General features: G+C 36.4%; 1 protein-coding gene across 2 annotated transcripts; it reads right to left on the bottom strand.

Annotated features, from left to right (window-relative positions):
- Window positions 1-14,568: 14,568 nt before the first annotated feature.
- Window positions 14,569-22,719, bottom strand: LOC143031233 (uncharacterized). 2 transcript variants are annotated; one of them, XM_076194812.1, is made up of 2 exons: window positions 22,310-22,719; window positions 14,569-18,541 (listed from the first exon to the last, which is right to left on the bottom strand). In XM_076194812.1, exon 2 carries the CDS (start codon window positions 18,336-18,338, stop codon window positions 17,013-17,015), a length of 1,326 nt encoding a protein of 441 aa, XP_076050927.1. In that variant the 5' UTR covers window positions 18,339-18,541; window positions 22,310-22,719; the 3' UTR covers window positions 14,569-17,012. The 2 variants fall into 2 exon arrangements, with proteins under 2 accessions (XP_076050927.1, XP_076050928.1); XM_076194813.1 differs by lacking the exon at window positions 22,310-22,719 and adding an exon at window positions 22,132-22,287.
- Window positions 22,720-24,272: the final 1,553 nt, after the last annotated feature.

The following is a 24,272-nucleotide window of genomic DNA, read 5'->3' as shown; positions in this document are numbered from 1 at the left end:
GTAGACATTTAATTCCAGCTCAAGAAACCCTAGTCACAGCATGCAGAGCATGTAGAGGGGGTTTTGATTACAATCCTGCCCAAAGTACCGTGTCATTTTTTGCAACCTAAGTGGAATAGCAGCTCGGTGAAGTGATAATAATAGACCTCCAGCAGTGGGTTTGGAAACTCGATATACCTCACTCGAATAATAGATAAGTGAGGTTAGAAAATCAACATTTTTTTACCGGGATCAAAACAGCATGGTATGCCTCCCATGTTCAGATGTTCGTGAATGATTATCATCTGAGTTTATTTTCTGAGACATCCCCCCCTCGTCGTCAACATGTTGAGTCCCTCCTCAGCCCCCAACAAAAAATCCTAGCGGAGCTCCCGTCAGGGCGGTGCCCCTGGACCCCACCAAGGACCCTAGGCCGGCCCCTTTGACCCCATTATTATTATTATTATTATTATTATTATAGGTTTATTCAACAATATTAAATACAATTAGACATACATATATACATTTTTTTTTTTTTTATAAAATTGGTAGTTGAAAAGGGAGAGCGAGAAGCAAAGCTTATGGGGAGTTGCTCTCCCTTAAGGAAAAAATTATTTTAATTTATTTATTTTTGTTACATGGTAGTATGGTACATACACATCTACACACATATATACACGATCGTAGGACAACTCGTCCACGGACACCCCGTCCACAAAACTGCAAAGCAGGACAACCCGTCCACAGACACCACCATGGGTGGTCGACTCGTCCACGGACAAGATTTCAAAAAACTTTTAGACAATTATTTTATTACCTTTTTTTAATGATATTTCATGTTATTTCATTAAAATTTGCTTTAGATGATATATTCTGGTAAGTAATAGATGTGTTTATAAATGTTATGGACATGCTTATTTTAACACCCTAGAATAGCTCCAACTATGATAAAAAAGAAATAATCACACCTGTATTCTGTATATATAAATATGTAAATAAAGTTTAATTGTTCTGCAAATTATGTTTATTATTCTTAAAAAAAAAAAAGTCATTGGACGAGATGTCCATATTCCTGTGGACGAGCTGTCCCACCTCCCAGTCCCGCGGACGAGCCGTCCACGATATACACACATACATGCATACACATATATACACACACACAATGGCATGCGTCACGACGTCCGCTAACTCCGACCTCACGTAGAAATCGGGGGCACGAGCGAGCATCGCAACTTGTGGGGGTCAGGTGAGAGGTGAGAGGTCAGGTCGATTGTTGACGGGACGATAATTGCTTAATGCGCAGATCTGGGTCACCGTGACCTGCTGGAATATAAAAAAAAAGAGCGGCAGACTTGGGCAGTTTCTCCATGAATACAACCATGAAATGGACCTGAAGTGTTCAATATACTAATACTTATAGATTAAAGACTTTTTTTAAGTATCGTTTGAATGATGATAAACATTTTGTCTTAGGTAAATCCTTTTCCAGTTTATTCCATGTGTTAACACCTATAATAGATAAGCATTGGCTTTTTTTGGTTGTTCTGTATTGAGTTTTAAAGAAGTCGTTTGTTTGCCTAGTCGCATAGCGAGTTTCGTAAGTTGAGTAAAATTTCAATATGTTTTGATTCATGTGTTTATTGTAGATTTGGTGCATAACAATAGCAGTTTTGTACTTTATTAAGTCATTGAATTTGAGTAGATTTAGTTTTTTAAATAAATTATTTGTATGTTCCAAACGACCTACATTGCAGATTATACGCAGTGCCCTTTTTTGAGAGGTAATTATGCGTTGAAGATTAGTTTGATAAGTATTACCCCAAATTTCTGAACAATAGTTTAAGTATGGTAGTAGTAGACTACAATAAATGGTACGTAGGGTATTTTCATTGAGAATATTTCTCATTTTATGCATAATTCCTAAAGTTTTGGATATCTTATTTATCACGTGATTTATATGATGTTTCCAATTAAGTTGATCGTCTAAATACACGCCTAGGAATTTACTGACGGACGCTTTTTCAATAATTTCGTTGTTTATTTTGATCGGCTTAGTACTTTCATTATTTTTGTAGAAAAGCAGGTAGTTAGTTTTTGATACGTTTAAGGATAGCTTATTGGCTGAAAACCAGTTGGATAGTTGACATAATCCTTCATTAATTGTCTTGATCAGTTTGTCGGAATTTGTATCGGAGCATAGAATGGTGGTATCGTCGGCGAACAGTATAAATTTCATAAGGTTGGATACATTTGTAATGTCATTAATGTATAGTAAGAATAGTTTGGGTCCTAGAACTGAACCTTGAGGTACTCCGCATGTAACTGGTAGAATGTGTGATCTTTCTTCCTCAATGGCCACATATTGTTTCCTGTTTTTTAGATAACTTTTTAACCAGTCATTAACTTTACCTCTTAGCCCATAGTATTCGGCCTTTCGAATTAGGATTTCATGATTTACTGTGTCAAATGCCTTTTTAAGATCAATAAATATGCCGGCTGTCTTTTTCTTTTGTTCTATATTGTTAGTTATCTCTTCAATTAATTCCATTACTGCTGTAGACGTTGAATGATTTCGTTGAAATCCATATTGACTATGGTAAATGACGTCATTTTTTTTTAGAAATGAGTCAAGGCGAATTGTGAATAACTTTTCAAGAATTTTGGAAAACTGTGGTAATAGTGAAATTGGTCTATAGTTATTATAACTTGATTTGTCGGCTGATTTGAATATCGGTATTACTTTTGCTATTTTCATTGCATCTGGAAATATCCCTTGTTCAAATGATTTATTGCATATTGTCAGAAAATGATCTTTGATGATAGGCATAATTTGTTTTATGAGGTTCATATTGATTCCTGTGCAATCGAGTGATTTCTTGTTCTGCATTGATTTTACTGTGTTCATAAGTTCGTTTTCCGTGACGGGTTTTAAAAACATAGTGTTATTTATTCGGTGTTTCAAAAATGTCTCGTAAGTTTGATGTGTTGTCTTTATTTGTTTCGCGAGGTTAAGTCCTACATGGGAGAAAAATTCATTAAATTCGTTTGCCACTTCTTTTTTAGTTTTTCCTTTTTTAATAATGTCTATGAATTCATTGGTGTTATTAATTTTGTGCCTAGTTAAGTTGTTTATTACTTCCCATGTCTTTTTTATATTACCTTTATAACCTTCAAGCAGTGTGTCATAGTATTTTTTTTCACAGTTGCGTAAAATTGTTGTAAGTTTGTTTTTGTACACTTTGTATTTGTTTTCGTCTGTCAAGGACTTGCTTTGAATTGATTTCTTGTAAAGTTGGTTTTTCTTTCGACACGCGTTCTTAAGACCGTTTGTAAACCATGGTTTTGAGTTTACGTTACGTGGTTTTATTTCTACTTCTCTCTCTGGGCAGCATTTGTTTACATTACTCATGATAATGCTTACAAATTCGTTATATGATAGATTGGCATTTTCTGACTCGTAAACCTGATCCCAATTTTCTTCTTTTAAGCATTGATTTAATTTTGCATGGTGGACCTTGGACTACGCCTTTCGGATTGCCGCTAACGCGGAAATTATAGTACTATAAGCCACCACAAAAATTTGTTCAGCCCCTCCCTTAGCCTCCCCAACTAAAAATTCCTGGCGCCGCCGCTGCAAATTATAATGTGGATTTCAAAGACTGCATTTCCTAGGAGCATGAGGTCCAATTAAATATCTATTTAACTTTTGCCCATCATTACGTACAAACGGTTACACAATAATAATATCAAACAATAGAAAGCGATAGAAACACATAGAGATCAAGGATACATTAGAAATGTATATATATATATATATATATATATATATATATATATATATATAGATTACGTAAACACAATGTATTATACTGGTCATTCAACAGAAACGATGTTAAAACATGTAGGAACCACAAAAAAAGTGCTACTTCGCTATGCAATCTACAGTCAATTAATGTGCAGTATAGCAGCGGAATAGGAGTAAAGAAATCAACGACGGAGTAGCCATTGCTGTAAGATGCAGGCTTGAAGCATAAAATAGTACCGGACTTGGAAGATTCAATCCCAACCGTACATATAGAAACAAACAGAGGCCCATATGAGTATAAGAAAAAGGAAACTAAAACACATTGGCCCAGATTTCCCAATTTACATTTGACAGATTCCTTGAAGATGTCTCAAACAGACGAAAACGGTCGGTCACCATTTATCTAATTTTCCAGTCGACAATAATACTAACAGAAACGAAGAATCATTACTGAAATGCAACATTCTTTTTGCACCACTATTATACATTTTATTTGTTAATATAATGAACGTTTAGCATAGGGAGGGGCTAAAGTGTTTACAAATATTTATGCTTCATGTCGCCTCACAAGGATTCTGAAATGTTTACTAAAGTGTCTCCTTATACAATGAATAAAGGTACTTGGTATGTTTATTAGATATCGGAGGTAATAGTATCTACTACCAATGTAGGATATCTAATTGTCTTTATATTGATTTGTAAAATTTTAAAAATCATAAACTTGTAAGCATATAATTTGTATCAAAATACATTCTATAATTTTTTCGAAACAATAATATACGTCACGGGATATCTAGAGATTGAAAAATGTTTTTTTCAGAATGTTTCGCTCAGTGTTAATATAAACACAATTGTCAAAAAATATCATTTCTATATCTTTAAAGAATTTTTCTCTGCACGTGTTTAAGGTTTTCTCAGAATGTTTCGTTCAGTGTTAATATGAACACTTCAGAATTCATCGTCTTTTCTATATTTTCAAAAAGTTTTTCTCTAGGTTTTCTCAGAAAGTTTCGCTCAGTGTTAATATGGAAAACAAAATCAAAATTCATCCACTTTTCTACATTCAAAAAAATTCTCTACGTGTTTAAGGATTTTCTCAGAATGTTTCGCTCAGTGTCAATATGAACAGAATTGCCAAAAGTTATTGTATTTTTTTCATATATTAAAACATTTTCCTCTCCACGTGTTTAAGGATTTTCTCAACATTTCGTTCATTAATATGAACTCAATTGTCAGAATGTTTCGCTCAGTGTTAAAATGAACATAATTGTCAAAGCTTATCGTATTTTCTATACGAGTATTTTTTATGTTTTCTCTACAAGTGTTTAAGGGTTTTCTCGGAATGTTTCGCTCAGCGTTGATATTAACACAATTGTCAAAAATCATCTTTTCTATATCCTTACAGCATTTTTTTTCTGCACGTGTTTAAAGGTTTTCTCAGAATGTTTCGTTCAGTGTGAATATGATCACTTTTCAAAATTCATCGCATTTTCTACATTTCTAAAAGGCTTTTCTTTAGGTTTTCTCAGAATGTTTCGCTCAGTGTTAATATGAAAATTTTCAAAATTTATCGTCTTGTCCATATTCAAAAAATTCTCTACGCGTGTTTAAGGATTTTCTCAGAATGTTTCGCTCATTTCTAATATGAACAGAATTGTCAAAATTCATTGTATTTTCTATAATTCTAAAACATTTTTCTCTCCACGTGTGTAAGAATTTTCTGAGAATATTTCGTTCAGTGTTAATATGAACACAATTATCAGAATGTTTCGTTTAGAATTAAAGTGAACATAATTGTCAAAAATTATCGTATTTTCTAAACGAGTATTTTTCATATTTTGTCTACAAGTGTTTAAGGATTTTTTCAGAATGTTTCGCTCAGTGTTGATATTAACACAATTGTCAGACATCATCTTTTCTATGTCTTTAATGCATTTTTCCTCCACGTGTTTAAGGGTTTTCTCAGAATGTTTCGTTCAGTGTTGATATGAACGCTTTTCAAAATTCATCGCCTTTTCTATATCTTTAAAAGTTTTGTCTCCTGGTTTTCTCAGAATATTTCGCTCATTGTTAATATGAAAATTTTCAAAATTCATCGTCTTTTCTATATCAAGAATAATCTCTACAAGTGTTTCAGGATTTTCTCAGAATATTTCGCTCAGTGTTGATTTGAACATAGTTGTCAAAATTCATCGTATTTTTTATATTTCTAAAACATTTTTCTCACCACGTGTTTAAGAATTTTCTCAGAATGTTTCGTTCAGTGGTAATATGAACACAATTGTGAGAATGTTTCGCTCAGTGTTCAAATGAATATAATTGTCAAAAATTATCGTATTATCTATACGAGTATTTAACATTTTCTCTACAAGTGTTTAAGGGTTTTCTCAGAATGTTTCGCTCAGCATCAATATGAACACAATCGTCAAAAATCATCTTTTCTTCTATATCTTGAAAGCAGTTTTCTCTCCACGTGTTTAAGGGTTTTCTCAGAATGTTTCGTTCAGTTTTAGTATGAACACTTTTCAAAATTGATCGTCTTCTCTATATTTAAAAAAAAATTCTCTAGGTTTTCTCAGAAGGTTTCGCTCAGTGTTAATATGATTTTTTTTAATTCATCGTCTTTTCTATATTAAAACAAATCTCTACACGTGTTTAAGGATTTTCTCATAATGTGTCGCTCAGTGTTAATATCAACACAATTGTCAAGATTCATCTTATTTTCTATATTTTAATACATTTTTCTCACCACGTGCTCAAGAATTTTCTCAGAATTTTTCGTTCAGTGTTCATATGAACACAATTGTCAAAATTCATCGTCTTTTCTATATTTGAAAACGTTTCTACATGTATACAAGGATTTTCTCAGAATATTTCGCTCAGTTTTAATAAGAACATAATTCTCAAAATTCATCGTCTTTTCCATATTCTTAAAACATTTTTTCTCTCCACGTTATTTTTCGTTCAGTGTTACGGAAGGCCACGTGCTGAACTGAAAATTTCGCTCCATAATACATCTTGATGTCCCTTTCACGTCGTCACTAGGCCGATTTCCATCTTCAAACTAAATAAAAACACCGTCAATTTTCATCTTCACACAGGGCAAAAAATACCGTCGATTTCCATCTTCACACTAGGCAAAAATATCGTCGATTTCCATCTACACACTAGGCAAAAATAACGTTGATTTCCATGTTCACACTAGGCAAAACTGCCGTCGATTTCCATCTTCACAGTAGGCAAAAATACCGTCGTTTTCCATTTACACACTAGGCAGAAATAATGTTGATGTCCATCTTCACACTAGGCAAAAATACCTACGATATCCTCCTTCATACTAGGCAAAAATGACATCCATTTACATATACACACTAAGCAAAACTACCGTTGATTTCATGTACACACTAGGCCAAACTGCCGTCGATTTCCATCTTCACACTAGTCAAAAATACAGTCGATTTCGATATACACACTAAGCAAAATTACCGTTGATTTTCATGCACATTCTAGGCAAAACTGCCGCCGACTTCCATGTTCACACTAGGCAAAATTACCGTCGATTTCCTCCTTCATACTAGGCAAAAATGACTTTAATTTCCATCCTTATGCTAGGCAAAATACCGTCGATTTCCATCTTCACACTAGGCAAAAATAACGTTGATTTCCATGTTCACACTAGGCAAAAATATCGTCGATTTCCATCTTCACACTAGGCAAAAATACCGTCGATTTCCTCCTTCATACTAGGCAAAAATGACGTCGATTTCCATCTTCACACTAGGCAAAAATGCCGTCAATTTTGGTTTTCTATGTCGATGTCTTCCTTCACATTTGGCAGAAAAATCGTATACTTTTTGTTCTATTCGCGAAAGAAAAAAAAAAATCTTCAACGGGACAGAAATACCGTCAAAATTTCCTCACATGGACTTCCTTCACACATGACAGAAATACAGTCGATATTTTTCCCCAAAAACCCGTAAAGGTGTTTTTGTCCCTTGAGAATATATATATATATATATATATATAAAAACATAAAAATACAAATAGAATTGATAAAGAAAAAATAAAGGAATGAATAACAATTAAATGACATAAAACGCAATATCTTAACAAGTAAATAGATAAATAGATCAATAAAATGATCAAACAAAGTAAACTTTTTACCCTTACACTGCCGTATTCTTGCGCATTGTTACATGATTCTTTTTAGCTTAGGGTAAACGCATAATCATTACTTCATTTAGTTTTTGTCTTGCCAAAACGATGCTTACTATCTAACTGATATAGTAAAAAATTGTCATGGCTATGCATACTGTTGTTTTGGAGAAATGATGCCAAATATTGGAATAATTTGAGTGAAAATGGGCTATTGGCAACTCGACGGCAGTGCTGGAATATGATTGGCTAAATTATGTCGTCATCTTGACTAATTTCGAAGGGAATATGCCGTTGAAAAACGAACATGCCTCTTTTGAATAATACACACACACACACATATATGTATATGTATATATATACATATATATATATACATATACATATATATATGTATATGTATATGTATATATATATATATATATATATATGTATGTATGTATGTATATATATATATATATATATGTATGTATGTATGTAATAATGTATGTATATATATACATATATACATCACCCCTATCCTCCCGAAATAATGATAAATTGTGAAAATGAAACGTCAGGACCCGATACTCATGAATAAAAATTCATATAAATACCTTTCCATCAAATAAAGTATTTCCCTGCAATACGTTATGATACTGCACAACACGACGAAGAAATAATAATGGAATATTAGGCGGAAAAGTAAAGAGAGGAAACAAAACGAAATGGGGTTGAAAGGAGGGTCGGCTTTCAGCGACTACAGCACTATCTACCCTTATCCTTGGATACAGTACCTACCATCTGGAGAGAGAGGAGAATGCGCATCTGTCTCTAGCACACATTTAAACGACAAATGATTGGAGCTAAAGAGATGCTAGATGGTGACGTATAGATTCATGAATTCATTTTACATTTTCAAATTGTAAATATAGAGAAATACACCTTTAGAATATATCATTTCCAATACAATAAGAATTAGTAAACGTTGAAAATGATAACTTCCAATACAGTAATAACTACTGCCATCCCTTTCTAGTATGGGTATGAATTACAATTCATAACAATGCAACATTATATCATTAAGGAAATAATACAGACAGACGAGAAATTAACAATTTCCAATACATCAAAACTGATGATAAATGAGTGAAAACTAGAATGAAAATATGATAATAGACCAAACAAATAATTTTCGTTATAGCGATAACTCCTTTAGACCTTTTCATTTAGACCATAAGATCATATAGCAAGTGGGCAGCAGGAATATATAATTCCTCATAAATAATGCGGAATGAGATGAGAAAGGAAAGAGAAGTGAAGGGAGAGGATAGTAAAGGGGTGAGGAGAGGAAAGTAAAGGAAGGACAGGCGTAAATGTCTGAAGAAAAGAGAAATGCAACAATACATTTAGGAAGGAAAGCTAGTGTGGAGAAAGAGGGGGAATAAACTTTAGTCAGCACCACATTCAATACAAGTACACATTTTACAAATGGAATGATGCGTCGTTTGGGAGGAGTCACAAGGCATATTTCTTTTTCAGTACTCTAGCACTCAATAGGTTCGAAGAATGTGATACTGCGTATTGCATTTCCCTGGGCAGTGCTACATTGCACTCCTTACAATGGTAAGATGTTGATTTTCTTTTCCTTGGTCGCAGGATGGTGTTCATACAATTGTGTTGCAAGTGGAGTTCCTCAGGGTTCCGTTCTTGGGCCACTTCTATTCATAGTATATATAAATGATATAGACCATGGACTAAAATCTCCTGTTTCCAAATTTGCTGATGATACAAAACTGTGCGGAGTGGCAAATGATTACTCAAACCAATTAGATATTCAAGAAGATTTAGATCAATTACAGCAATGGTCTGAAAAGTGGCTAATGAAATTTAACACAAGTAAATGCAAGGTAATGCACATAGGTAAAAATAATAGGAAGTACGATTACAAGTTATTTGGAAATTCGTTAACAAAAGTGGATAGTGAAAAAGATCTCGGCGTAATTATCAGTAACGACCTCAAATCATCCAAGCAGTGTATTTCAGCCTCTGAGAAAGCAAATAAGATTCTGGGATTGATTGCGCGATCTTTTGATTTCAAAAGTCCATCACTCATTAACAAGCTATATAAATCGTTAGTTCGTCCACATTTGGAGTATGCTGTTTCCGTATGGTCACCGAATCTCGTTAAAGACATTGACAGACTGGAAAAAGTACAACGGCGAGCCACAAAACTGATTCCAAATATCAAAAATAAATCATACGAGAATCGACTTAAGCACATGAATCTGTTTTCCCTAAAAAAGCGTAGACTCAGAGGTGACTTGATACAGGTCTTTAAGATTTTAAAGGGAATTGACAACATCAAAAGTGACCAAATTTTCACATTCAATGACAAGAAACAATGGTCTCAAACTGTCCGGAAATAGATTCAATTTGGAAGTAGGTAGAAACAACTTTGCCAACCGTGTAGTTAATGAATGGAATAAACTTCCTGCACAGGTAGTGCAATGTAGTTCAGTTCGAAGCTTTAAGAATCATTTAGATAAATAACTAAGATGCTGTAATGATTATAATTTATGTTATATTATTTGTTTTTGTTTTGTTATAATTTGTCTGTCTGATTTTCATTTATTATTAGTTATATGTCAATTTATAATCATTTACTATTTACCTTTTTGTTTGTTATTCAACTATACCTATGCATTTATTTATGTATTTTATTTGTTATTTTTACATTATTATAGTTTTAATTTATTATTAATATGATTTTTTTTTTTTTTTTTGCATCCGACCTAGATATGGATCAAAAGGTCTCCTGTCGGCATGCTCCGCCTTTGTAATCCTTTGTAATCCTTTGTGGCAATCCCTTTGTCTTTTTGTACGTTTTATTGAGCCAGCAGTAGGTGCTGGGGGTGAGAGAGATTTGCAGGTAGTGCCTCTGTGCCCACGCTGTACAGGCCAGACGATCGGGCATGTTTTGAAGTAGCGAGTGGCGGCCTGACCTGGGTGTGGTGAACTTTGTTCTCCGAACTTGTCCAGCAATTGGTACGACACTGCATACGTGAATTTCTTCAGAGACGTTGGTCTGTTGCCACTCCTTATCAGCCTGAAGTTGTAGGCATTGAGCACAGTTTTCCTCACACATTCCACAAAGCTGACCATCATGTCGGCCTTGTCAACAAGACGCATATTTGCCGTGTAGTCAATCACAAGGTCTGGTTTCTTTATTACTTCACCTGTCCTGTAATTCACCTTCCCTGTAGTCATCATTTTTCCGGTATGCAGAGTTGACAGCATAATGACTTGACGCTTGCCATGCCACTGCATTGCCATGACCTTTCCCCACTTCTGAATGTTGTGGTCCCCACTTCTAGTTTTGTGTGCCTTGAAAAGTGGAGGCATGTGTTTTCGTGTCTTTCGAGCTGTACCACAGGATCCTCCTACCCCTTTGTCGTGCAGAAAACGGGACAAATCTGGGGGAATTGAATAATAGGAGGAGTCTGTATACAAGACGTGGCCTTTCTCCATGTATGGTGCAAGCAGAGTTTCTTTTTTATAATGCTCCTGGTGCTTCCGTGAGGGTCATTTCGATTGTAATCAATGCTGGTTGGTACCTGTGTATGGGATCATGTCCACTACAATACCAGTCTCACAATCACACAAGACAAACAATTTGGTTCCAAATTTGTTCCTTTTCGTCTGCATATACAATAAGACGTCCCTTGAATAGCAAAAGCGATTCGTCTATTACCAGCTTGCAGAAGGGTTTGAGAAATCGGCTGTACCGTTCCTTTATCATCATAAACACATCACATATCTTCCACATGCGGTCGTCTGGTCGAGGTTGTGTATTCGTGGCAAAGTGGCAAGGTCCTTAGTAGTGTTTGGAACCTATTTCTTGACATGAATTTCCCGAATGTTGGTGTACCCAGCAACGGTTCTTTTTTCCAATAGTCGCTGATGACATGTTTCTTTGCGTGTGGCATCAGAATAATTAGAGCAAAGAACACAAAGAGTTCCCTGACTGTTGCGTCTTTCCATAACCTGAGGTGGCTGTGTGTATTACTTTCTTCTGAATTGTCACTCACCTGTGTTACGAGATAATTATGTTGTAGATTAGTCTTCTGCACTATTTTGTCCATTACTTCATTGTCAAAGAAGGCTTCTAAATATTCTGCTTCTGTTCCATCAGGTCCAACGGGAAATTAAAACCTGAAGTCACAACTGATGAGCTAGAGTCAAAATTATGAATGTGAGGCTCAAAATCATGACCATCACTCCAGGAAGAAAAACCCACATTGTCGCAGGGGTTCGTGTCAGGTGGTGTGGGGGTCGGTGCAACTCCTTCATCCTCACTCGAATTCCATTCATACTCTCTCCCCGATGCACCAGGGCCATCGATGTCTCACTGCTGTCCTCAGCTCGATGATCGTGATACATGTCATCATATGATCCAGAATTGCCATACACTCTTCTTGATGATAGCAAAGTTTGATCACTACGTCGCTTTTGGCCAATGCCAATTGTTTAGGCACACCTGTTCAGCTAAGCAGTCTGACATAAACACTTTTTGATTTTTCCTCTTTTTGCTGGCGATGAGTGACGATTCAAGCTTTCCGAAAGCTTAATTCAGTCCTGGATGGCGGTTCAAGAGAAGGTGAAGAGGAAGAGATGTCTCCATCGTGGGCGTAAAATCACTTAGACAAAATGTTGTAGCACATTTGTAAATAATAATCACGAAGAACCCACAGTCGCAATAAAAGGAAACTTGGAAAAAAGTATGACTTCTATATTTCGGCTAATAGCTATAGCCCTCTTCAGGAAAGTGCAGATCACAAGAATTTGCAGAAACATAAGTACAATCGAGATGTCAGTAGAAGGGGAACACGCAGAGCTAAAACAGGACAAACCGTCGCACAGGGCGGAGTCACAGGTGAGGGGATGTGTGGGTGGTATGAGGTCGGGAGGGAAGCGGGGTGGGAGCGGGGTCAGGAGGGTGATAATTATTAACCAAGTGGCTCACAGCTAGCCGTGAGATTATGTCCGGGGACCATTGACCTTTGGAGATGTCTAAGTTCGGACATTCTTTGATTAAGGCTGATTCAACAATTTTTCCTCTAAACCTACAGTTGGGCTTAAACAAAATTTGTCCTTGTCCATGTTAAGACTGATTTTTAGTACTGACGTGTTGGAACACAGCGGAATTTTCCTGGGCATACCTAATGGATCTTTTGTGCTCCATTAACCTGGTGTTAAGATCCCTTCCGGTCTGACCAAAGTCCATTAAATCACAATCTTTACAAGGAAGGCTATACACTCCTGGGGACTCATTTCCCTTTAACCTTTGATGAACATTAACAATTTCTTTGTGTACAGTGTTTGGATAATGGTAGGCAACTGTGAGACGCTTGTTGGGCATTAATCTAAAAGAAGGACTGATGGAGTTACAGTAGGGAATTTTTAAAACATCTTTGAAAGAGGGTTGTGTAGTGGGAACTGAATTCTTAAGGCGGCTGGCTCTGGCCTTGCTGAGGGCTTGATCCAGGAACCACGACGGGTATGCCAAATTCAAAAGTTGCCTTTTGATGAGGTCAACCTCCCGGTCCAAGAATCTAGGACTACAAATCCTAAAAGCTCTCAAGAAAGGGCCGGAGGCAACACTCCTCTTGGCTTTGTCAGGATAGTTCCTGAAAAAGTGGAGATAGCTACCTGAATGGGTGGGTTTTTCTATAAACTGTAAAAAATAATTCTCCATCAATCCTTCTCATTAAAATGTCTTGGAAAGTGATCTGATGACTTTCTTCCCAATCTGTTTTGAATTTGATGTTAGGGGATAATTGGTTCAACTTGTCCAGAAATACCTCCAACGCACCCCACCTATCATCCCACACTGAGAAAATGTCATCAACATAACGGAACCAAGTCATCTCAGGTGGTTTGATGGCGGGTAACAGAGTGCATTCAAAGTACTCCATGATAAATTAGAACCTATGGTGCAACCGAATTTCTGTCTAAAGAATTGTTCCTGGAAAGAAAAGACATTGGAGGAAATACAAAGGCGAACTGGATCAATGATTTTGTTGACTGGAAGGGGGAAATTGTCCTGAAACGGTTGCAGTCTGGTTTCTAAAAATGAAAGAACATCATCAACATTAAAGTTAGTAAAGAGAGAGGTTATGTCAAGACTGGGTAACTTGGCATCCTGTATATTGACATTCTTAATTTTGGAAATGAAATCTGAGGAGTTTTTGATGTGAGAGTTAGACAATTGGCCAACAAAAGGTGACAAAAGGTCTGACAGCCATTCAGAAAGTTTACTCGTATAAGAGCCTCGATTAGAAATAATGGGCTTCAAAGGAATATCTGCTTTATGAACCTTTGGAAGACCATAAAAGTAGGGGAGCTTGGGCTTTGTGACCTTCAGATTATTAATGCAATTATCCACTGAAGTCTTGCGAACTTATTTGTTGAACTCTGCGGTTGAGGTCTTAAGGGGGTTTTGTTGAGCTTTTTGTAAGTTTCTGAGTCATTTAACATATCATAGGCCTTCTCAACACAATCAGAATGTTCCAAAGTGGCTTTCCATAAATAAAACAAGTCATTAGGCATATATATTAATTCTATTGTTTCTTATTTGTCACCAATGTTGTATTTCAGGAGTCTTTTGTGTGACAACAACAATGATAGAGTTGACAAAAGATATTTAATACATATTCTACATTGATCTGATCAATGAAAAAAAGGATAAACACTAAATGGCTGATTACCTTTATTCAAAATTCTTAATTTTGTAAATAACTCTTGAATATACATAACAAGTCCATTACTAATTCTCCACTTGTTTAGTCCTAGCTTCTTACACCTCATTTCTTTTCTCTTCTGTCTTGGGTATTCATCCACTCTTATACACTATCTAAATTGATTGAATTTTCAAACAATTGCCAGCTTTTCACTCTCATAAGCACATCTAAGTAGCATTCTCCTACACAGTGTCTAAATTTGTTTTTTATTTGATTCATTGCTCACAGTCTGTACTAGCTGCTGTAAGGAAGGTTCCTTCAGTATCTATCAACTTTGTCATGTCACAGAACTGTTCATTTTGAAGAGCAAATACCACTATTTGAGTCAAATTTTATATATTTTTTCTCTTACAGAGAAAATTTCAAACCATAAAACTGACTAATTTGTCATTTCTGTACTATCAATCACAATATTATATTTAAAACTAAGGGCATTAACATGATCACTACCAAATGAGAAATCATAATGTGAAATAGAGGATATCAAGCATTGATCATTCTTGTAACACACCCTCTGGAAATCTGTCCTGTAAATGGGTGTAGCAGTTTTCGATATTTCATCCAGCCATTCACTGGCACCTAGTATTTCCTCTGAATTTGACATGCTGGATCAGTTTTCTGTATTTTTTTTTTTTTTTTTTTTTTTAATTTCACAAATGGTTACATATTACAAAATTTAGACCATGTCCATGTGCACTATTTACCAAGCCTGGGTGTTGCCTAGTTCTATTTTCCTTTGTTTCCCCTTAAGTAAAGTCAAGTTGAATGTTGGGATGGGTCTTTCCTGTGGCTCCCTTTTCCTGCATCATAATTTTCAACTTGCAATTTCTGCTTTGGCTTTCTTTTAGCGTTGCACTTTGATCTTAGTATTTTTCCTATTCCAAAGCACTTTTAGTAGCCTTTTTTCATCAGTATCTTCTTTCCTCAGGTTGTTATTCTTCAACAGCAGGTCTCAGTATTTTTTCCTTTAGTAGTCCTGATGACCGCTAACTGAATACTTCATACAATTCTAGTGTTTTTTCTTTCTAATGCATCAAATTCTATATACATATACCAAAGCTTTCTTCTCCTTGTAAGGCCAAATGAGCCATTGGTATATATATAAATAGAAGTTATTACTTTCATTTATCACCAGATGCCTGGTAAAGTAATTCCTGTCAGCTAGTGGACCTCATCACAACAATTTTTCTCCATTCTTCTCTATTTTGATATTTCCTCTTCTTCCATTTGCAGATCTTCACCTCTTCTTTCTAGCACTTCCAAAACACTGTCAATCCATCTCTTTCTGGGTCTACCAATTGGTCTTCTTCAGTCAGGCTTCGATGTCAGTGCTTGTGTTGTCAGTCTCTCTTGGTCTATTCTCACATGTCCTTACCACTTGAGTCTGTTTCTATGATTTCACCAATTTGTTATACCAAATTCCTCCCTTATTTGTGCATTTCTAATTCTGTCCCTTTTCATCACCTCTTTTATACTACTAAACATTTTCATCTCCACTTCTCCTATTTTTGACTTTGATTTAGTTGTAAGTGACCATGCGTTTGAGCCATATATTAGAATTGGTCAAAGTTTTGTATTATACATTACAATTTTGCATTTAAACATTATATTTCTGTCCTTAAGTGGGTATAGTGCACCAATATTTTGGTTAAATTTGTTGATTCTGTTCATAGTTTCAATTTCTTGTCTGTTCTCCTCATCCATCTTCAAATTTGTGACCTGTCTCAGCCTTTCATTCCTAATACTTACATGTAGTTGTTTATTTTCTTTACTGATGTTCAATACTTCTGTTTATGTGACATTAATTTTCATCCCCATTTCAGTCATCGCTATATCCCATATGAAGTATTCAGTTATCAAGTTATCAGAACTATCTAAGGGGGGAAGGTATAACATGCTTCTTGATTTATACCACTTGACTGAAAAGTACTGGTGTCAAATACAATACAAATGATCTCAAAACTACATGTGAAATTATGAAATTACACAGTTCCATTTCAAAGGTCATTGATACATTCTTAAAAGCACATCTTTCTTTTATTTTGAATGCATTATCATGAAATTATACAGTATTTTATTTATTTTGTAATCAAAATTTCAATATCATCTTAAAAAAAACACATTTCCCCCCTCTGTTGACTAGTTGTAAAATGTGTATGTGCATACATGCACAAAACTCAGAGGGATCATTCTTCATCGTACACATGACACTGGAATGGCTTCTCCTCTCTGGTGAGAGTCACCATGTGATGATTTGAGATTGTTTTTGCATGAGAGCAGAATCCCACAGGTCACACTGGAAAAACTTCCTCTCTTCTGTGGGTCCTCATATGTTTTTTCATAGTACCTTTACCTGAGGAAGCATAATCACATATATCACACTGGAAAGGCTTCTCTCCTGTGTGGGTCATCATATGCCTTTGGAGAGCACTCTTTCTTGTGAAAGCAGAATCACACAGGCCACACTGGAAAGGCTTCTCTCCTGTGTGGGTCCTCATATGCTGTCTGATATTACCTTTATCTGAGGAAGCATAATCACAAATATCACACTGGAGGGGCTTCTCTCCTGTGTGGGTCATCATATGCCTTTGGAGAGCACTCTTTCTTGTGAAAGCAGAATCACACAGGCCACACTGGAAAGGCTTCTCTCCTGTGTGGGTCCTCATATGTTTTTTCATAGAACCTTTATCTGAGGAAGCATAATCACATATATCACACTGGAAAGGCTTCTCTCCTGTGTGGGTCATCATATGCCTTTGGAGAGCACTCTTTCTTGTGAAAGCAGAATCACACAGGCCACACTGGAAAGGCTTCTCTCCTGTGTGGGTCCTCATATGTTTTTTCATATTACCTTTATCTGAGGAAGCATAGTCACATATATCACACTGGAAAGGCTTCTCTCCTGTGTGGGTCATCATATGCCTTGGGAGAGCACTCTTTTGTGCAAAAGCAGAATCACACAGGTCACACTGGAAAGGTTTCTCTCCTGTGTGGGTCATCATATGCTGTCTGATATTACCTTTATCTGAGGAAGCATAATCACAAATATCACACTGGAGGGGCTTCTCTCCTGTGTGGGTCATCATATGCCTTTTGAGATTACTCATTTGTGTGAAAGTAGAATCACACAGGTCACATTGGAAAGGCTTCTCTCCTGTGTGGGTCATCATATGCCTTTTGAGAACAGTCTTTCGTGAGAAAGCAGAATCACACAGGCCACACTTGAAAGGCTTCTCTCCTGTGTGGGTCATAATATGCTTTTTGAGAACAGTCTTCAGTGAGAAAGCAGAATCACACAGGCCACACTTGAAAGGCTTCTCTCCTGTGTGGATCATCATGTGAACTCTGAGGTGAGACTTTTGTAAGAAAGCTTTATCGCACAGGCCACACTGGAATGACCTCTCTCCTGTGTGGTTCCTTATATGACTTCTGAGGTAACTCTTATCTGCGAAAGCAGAATCACAAAGGTCACACTGGTAGGGCTTGTCTCCTGTGTGGGTCCTCAAATGCCTTCTGAGATAAGCCTTTTGTGAGAAAGCAGAATCACAAACGCCACATTTGAAAGCTTCTCTCCTGTGTGGATCATCGTGTGATCTTTGAGATGAATTTTGTGCCATTTGAGATCACTCTATTGTGAGAAAGTAGAATCACACAGATCACACTGGAAAGGCTTCGTCTCCAGTGTGGGTCACCATGCGATATCTACGATGACTTGTGATATAGCTGTCTCGCAGATGTCACACCAGATTCTCTTCATCGTATGATGCATATGGAATCTGCGGATAGCTCTTCCAAAGAAATGGTGATAGTTACCCTCATCCTGAAAAAAAGAATATAACCATAAGACTGACATCTAACACTTTGAAATTGTGTAATACACTGCAATAGGAATGTGGATGTTTCATATACAAACCTTTTCATACTCGATTTCCTTGATACTTAAACAGACTGTTTGTCCATCTCATCACCTAACATATAATAGGTAGAAACACTAACAGATATGGTGCTATAATATATTGTATTCTACTTTTTTATTAGAAATGTGCTGGAAATGATCCAAGAGATACTACATGCTGCTGCATACTGAACCCACCATGACCAGAAGGACTCAAGTTTTGCTCTAGCCTTCTTCATCACATCGCAAGATTTGGAAGTGGGGAAGGAATGGCCCAGCTGGCCTAAATCTTTACAAGACCTACTCTACGAAGGTTTATCCAATTCATCTCACTCAAATAAGTGATGCAAGTCACACTGTTTAGGACACACTAGTAAGTGGTGTACCGTGTTTTTGATCCAAGCAATTGTACAGGTACTTTCTAGAGTTATTCATGTGGGTATATAGTAAGATTAAGTAGTACTTTTGCCCAATATTTGATAAGGAAGAAGGATGTATCTAAGTGGTGTACTGTGTTTATGATATAAGAAATTTGACAGGTACTTTCTAGAATTTTTCATGTGGGTATATATAAGATTAAGTAGTACTTTTGCCAATATATGATAAGGAAGGAGGTCATATCTACTCAATTCCATGCAAAATTTGTGACAAATGCTATATAGGTTAGACTGGAAAAGAATTAACAGTAAGGTTAAAACAACATTAGTATCATGTCAGGAGTGGTCAAATGTCAAACATTAATTGTCCATTTAAGGGGCTTTAATCACTGCATGAATTGGGAGGATGTCAAAGAAATTGTTAGAAATAAGTTATATTTGACTAGAAATATAATAGAATCCAGTTTGATTAAAGATACATTTATCAACAGTTTAAATTGAAGTAATGTACAAACTTGATCATTTTATTGTTAAAAACAGTGGTGGGCCAAACGTATAGATTAACCATGAGAGACTCCCTCACAACCTTTTCCTGTTCCCATCTATGGCTTCTCACTTTGTATCATCTGTGTATGTACCCTGAAGATGTCTAAATAGACAAAAGGGCTCAGTCATCCTTTTATTATTTTCCTTGGTGATTTTGTATGCATACAGTGGTACCTTGACATACTAGTGCCCCACCTTACAAGATTTCCAAGACACGAGTTGCCAATAGTTCAATTTTTTGCTTTGAATTGCAATCCAAAATTTGAGGTACAAGCCACCGCTAGTTAGCACATCAAACACCACAACACAACACCTGCCCAGCATCCACAGTTCACACGTGCAGTCAACATATTTACCTCTCTGAGAAAGAATCTGTGACAAGTTGTGCTTATTGTTCATCTATTTTATCAAATTTCTATTTATAACCATGGGTCCTAAGAAAGAGAGTGGAAAGAACAGTGTTGAGAAGAAGAGGGTCATGTCCATTGAATTAAAGCTTCAAATTATAGAAAAAAGTGAGAGTGGTGTGCAAGTAATGGACTTGGCAAGGCAGTACGAGCATAGTACCTCTATGATATGTACCTTACTAAAGAAGAAGGAGTCGATAAAGGCTATACTGCCTGCCACGAGCGTTAAAATAATTCATAAGCTCTGGATCTCTGTCCACGGAAAGATGGAAAATCTGCTCTTTGTGTGGCTAACAAAGAAGCAGCTTGCAGAAGATACCATGATGGTGGCTATTGTCTGTGAGAAGGCAAGAGCCATTTACACTGATTTGCTGCAGCAGATCCAAGGCACTTCAGCTGATGGAGCACCAGTAAAGTAGTTTAAAGCCAGTCAGGGGTGGTTCAACAATTTTAGAAAAAACTGGCATTCACTCCATCATCACCATTTCAAACTTTCATTCAATCTGGCTTCCGCTAAATAGAGACTTGTTAAATCAGGCTTCTACTGTACTACAATTTGAAAGGAGATTTGATCAACTCTGGGTCAATCAAGAGGCTAAAAATAATTTTGAACAAAGTCACTAGTTGACACACTTGGTCAAGGTCAACTGTGGGAGGAAGGACCTAATCAGAGGCATGACCTACCCAAGCTACAAGTAGGGTTCATCATCAAACAACAACCCGGTATCCCGGGGTTTCGTAATTTTCCTGAGCTATATAGTACTACTCCTGGGATTTTTCCAGCATAAGCTATTTGAGTCATCTACAAGCTACAGATCTCGCAAATTTCCCAGGATTCCCATGCCTCAGTGAATACAGGGAAATCATGGTATGTCTCAGTTTCCTGTCAATACATCGGGAAGGTATAAAAAATGAATGTGAAGTGTGTGGAAAAAAAAACAAAAAACTGGTAACATCAGTAAATGAAGTGGAAGAAGTAATCAAGAAAATGTCGACACTTCATTACCAATAATAAAGGCTGATTATGAGTAATTTCTAATTACTAATAACTACTAGTTACTACTATAAACAAAACTCAAGAGTTTCCAGGGAGAGACATGATCCCAGTGTCCCGGGAAAATCATGGGCTCTCACTAAATTGTCGTCCTCATAGAAAAGTTGGGAATCCTGAGAAAATCCCGAGACATGTTGTTACATGTGCGTCACTTCCTGTGCACCAGGATAGTCCATGGAGTATCAAATACCTTTCCCGGGAATGAATGTCTATGGGAATGACGAGATCCCGAGTCCCAAGATCTCGTAGGTACAAGTGATCTGGGCATATAAGTCATATCTGCATACAGTATCAATGTAAGATTATATTAGGGAAGGTATAACTTCTCAAGCTATAATTCACTGACTTGTAATTCATACAACATGGATTTGTGCAGTGAACATCAAAAAACTTTTTACTTGCAAAAAAATCATAATCAGTGCACAGTGAATTTAGAGTGAACTTCATCAATTCTTGATTTTCATACCGAGGAAGACAAGATGGAGCTCCATCTCCTAATAGAAATGTAAGGACAGTGGACGTACACAGGATGCACACATTGATAAATATGAAGATACTTCTCAGTTTAATTTTTTTTTTCATGCATCACTACCAACATTAACATTAATTTGTGATACATATATGGTTTTCAAAATCCTCAATGATAAGAGCTAGCCAATTATAGAGGTAAGAATTGCAGCCGTGAGACATGACCTGAACTAACCTAACCTAAACCCGTAGTTTGCCAATCTTTCTCTCTTTTTTTTTTCCTTAACTACTATAGTTTGGTGTACTTGTATATGGAGTTCGAAATGCTCACAATAACAAGAACTTGCCTATGATATAGGCAACTGCAATTGTGTGACTCAAAAACATCTTGACAAATACCCACATATCAAAATTCAAAGCACAAAATTATTTGCTTTGAAAAAAAATTATTGTAAAGGTTTCAATTCTCATTGATTTTTTGTTACTTACATCTGCATCTTGTATTTCTGCAAACCTAAGCTAGGGTTTGACATTAGAAATGTTGCTATGAGTTTGTGGAATTGGATTCCCACAAAATAGTCAATTCGCCTTCTAATAATGTAGAAAACATAACGAGTTAATGCAGTCTGCCTGCTGAGACCCCGATATAATGGTAAGACTCACATTTAGAATAAGGTTCGTCTTTTTGTGATGATTCCTCAGATACCAAAATTGCGAAAAACCTAATTATTAGACTTAAATGTGTTCTGCCTTTTGACGGCAGAATTGTAGTGTAGCAAGTGTCAATGCGAACACACCACTCATGCACTGAGCTACCTTACCACTATATGATTGCACTTACGAACTCAAGAAGAAAGCACACTTGCTTGGCTTGTATAAAACACAGCAGGAGTTTTAGAAAGAGCTGAAAGAGTGCAACTCCAGGCTCGACTGTCTATGACAACATATGTAAACACACATTAGAGCATAGGCAGAGTTGCCAGATTCTGAACACAATAATATCGTTCAGGGACCACAAATATATTGTTTTCATGACAAAATCATGGTGCTGTTATCAAAGAAATATCGTACTTTTTGAGATCTAATATCTATCCCTTGAGATAAATAAAATGTGGATTCAACGCGTCATTTCTAAATTTGATTGAGAAACTCCAATAAATGAGCTTTCACAAATTAGTGTTTCATTGGATTAATCAAATAATCACATTTTTACACATACCACATCTCAAAAGCAAATCACATACATTAGGCCCCATCATCAGTGTAATCAAATGAAACATTTTTTTTTTTTTAAGACAAACATTTGTCACAACTTTGCCGTCGTGACACACTGCGTATTACTTCTGAATTCTTTCGTCCCGTTTCAACACTTTTCGGTTATTACGTTCCTCTACTCCAGGGTTGTGCAACCTTTTTTCCCAAAGGGCCACTAGTCACGACTCATTTGATATGGAGGGCCACATAACCTTACTATCTCATGTTATTTACTACGATCGTGCCACCCCCATTTCTAATCATGTGTTCTATTTTTCTGTATAGGTCATGGATCGCTTCCTAATTCCCCACAGGAGGCAATTATTCCTAGAGGGTGTTATATTACCATGTGAAGATCATGCAAAATACTTGGGTCTGTTTTTGGACAAAAGGTTGACATTCACTCATCACATAAATGAGGTCATATGCAATGTTAAACAGCGACTTAATATACTAAAGGTAGTGTCTCACTTCAACTGGGAAGCAGATCATATAACTAATAAAACTTTACCTAGCATTGTGCCTTAGCAAAATCGGTTATGGATGGCGGTAAAACTTTATTAAAGAAGCTTGATGTAGTCCACAATGTGGCCTTGCGGATTTGTTCGGGAGCTTATAGAACATCTCCAGTGGATAGCTTATATGTGAACACAGGAATTCCTCACCTTTGTATTCGCAGGGAGGAATTAAGCCTTAGATATATATCTCATGTCTTAACATCAAAACAGAATCCAAACTTCAAATATGTAAAGCAGCAGGTAGATAGAGCTCCAAGAAAAGGTACTCTGCCAAAACCTTTAGAAGTGAGTATTGAAGTTGGGGCAGAGGAGGTAGGACTTGTTTCTGTTACAATTGCCGAGGTTAAGCCTCCCAAATTCCCTCCTTGGAACCGATATCCCACTGTAATTTGTCCTTTTAAAAACAAGAAAAATAGAACTACTGTAGAGCTAAGGAGTGATTTTTTAGAACATCATTATATGCTGATTCAGTTTTTATTTATAGTGATGGATCAAAATCCCAAGATGGTGTTGGTTGTGCTGTTGTGTCTGATAGCACGGTTTTAAAGAGGAAGTTGCCTAATTTTAGCTCGGTTTTCACTGCTGAACTGCTGGCAGTCTACAATGCCCTGAAATTTGTTTTTAATTCTGTTTCAACTAATAAGAGTGTTGTTACTTTTGCAGACTCTATGAGCATTCTATCCTGAGTAAATTATTGCCTCCACACTATTTAGTCCAAGAAATACAGGACTGGTTGATTCTTATTAACAGGTGGAAGAAAATAAAAGTAAAGTTGTGCTGGGTGCCATCTCATGTGGGTGTCACTGAAAATGAGCAGGCCAATCTTGCAGCCAAAGCTGCTACTAGGCTCAGTCACATAAGACACTAAAATCCCACATACAGACTTCAAGCAAGTAATTCATTGTTATGCAATGGAGAAGTGGCAGGAACAATGGACAAGGCTGGATGGTAGTTGCAAGTTAAAAGAGATTCACCCCTCGGTGAGCCCTTGGAAGTCTCATTCTTTGGCCAGGAGATCAAGTATTGTTTTAA

This window comes from Oratosquilla oratoria, chromosome 12 (assembly GCF_046742065.1).
Source record: "Oratosquilla oratoria isolate Oo_2021 chromosome 12, ASM4674206v1, whole genome shotgun sequence".
Lineage (NCBI taxonomy): Eukaryota > Metazoa > Arthropoda > Malacostraca > Stomatopoda > Squillidae > Oratosquilla > Oratosquilla oratoria.
This window is presented reverse-complemented; position numbering and strand designations above follow the sequence as displayed.

Excerpts from the sequence above, each read along its gene's own strand:
- LOC143031233 (XM_076194812.1), bottom strand. The coding sequence starts at position 18,338 with ATGGCACAAAATTCATCTCAAAGATCACACGATGATCCACACAGGAGA.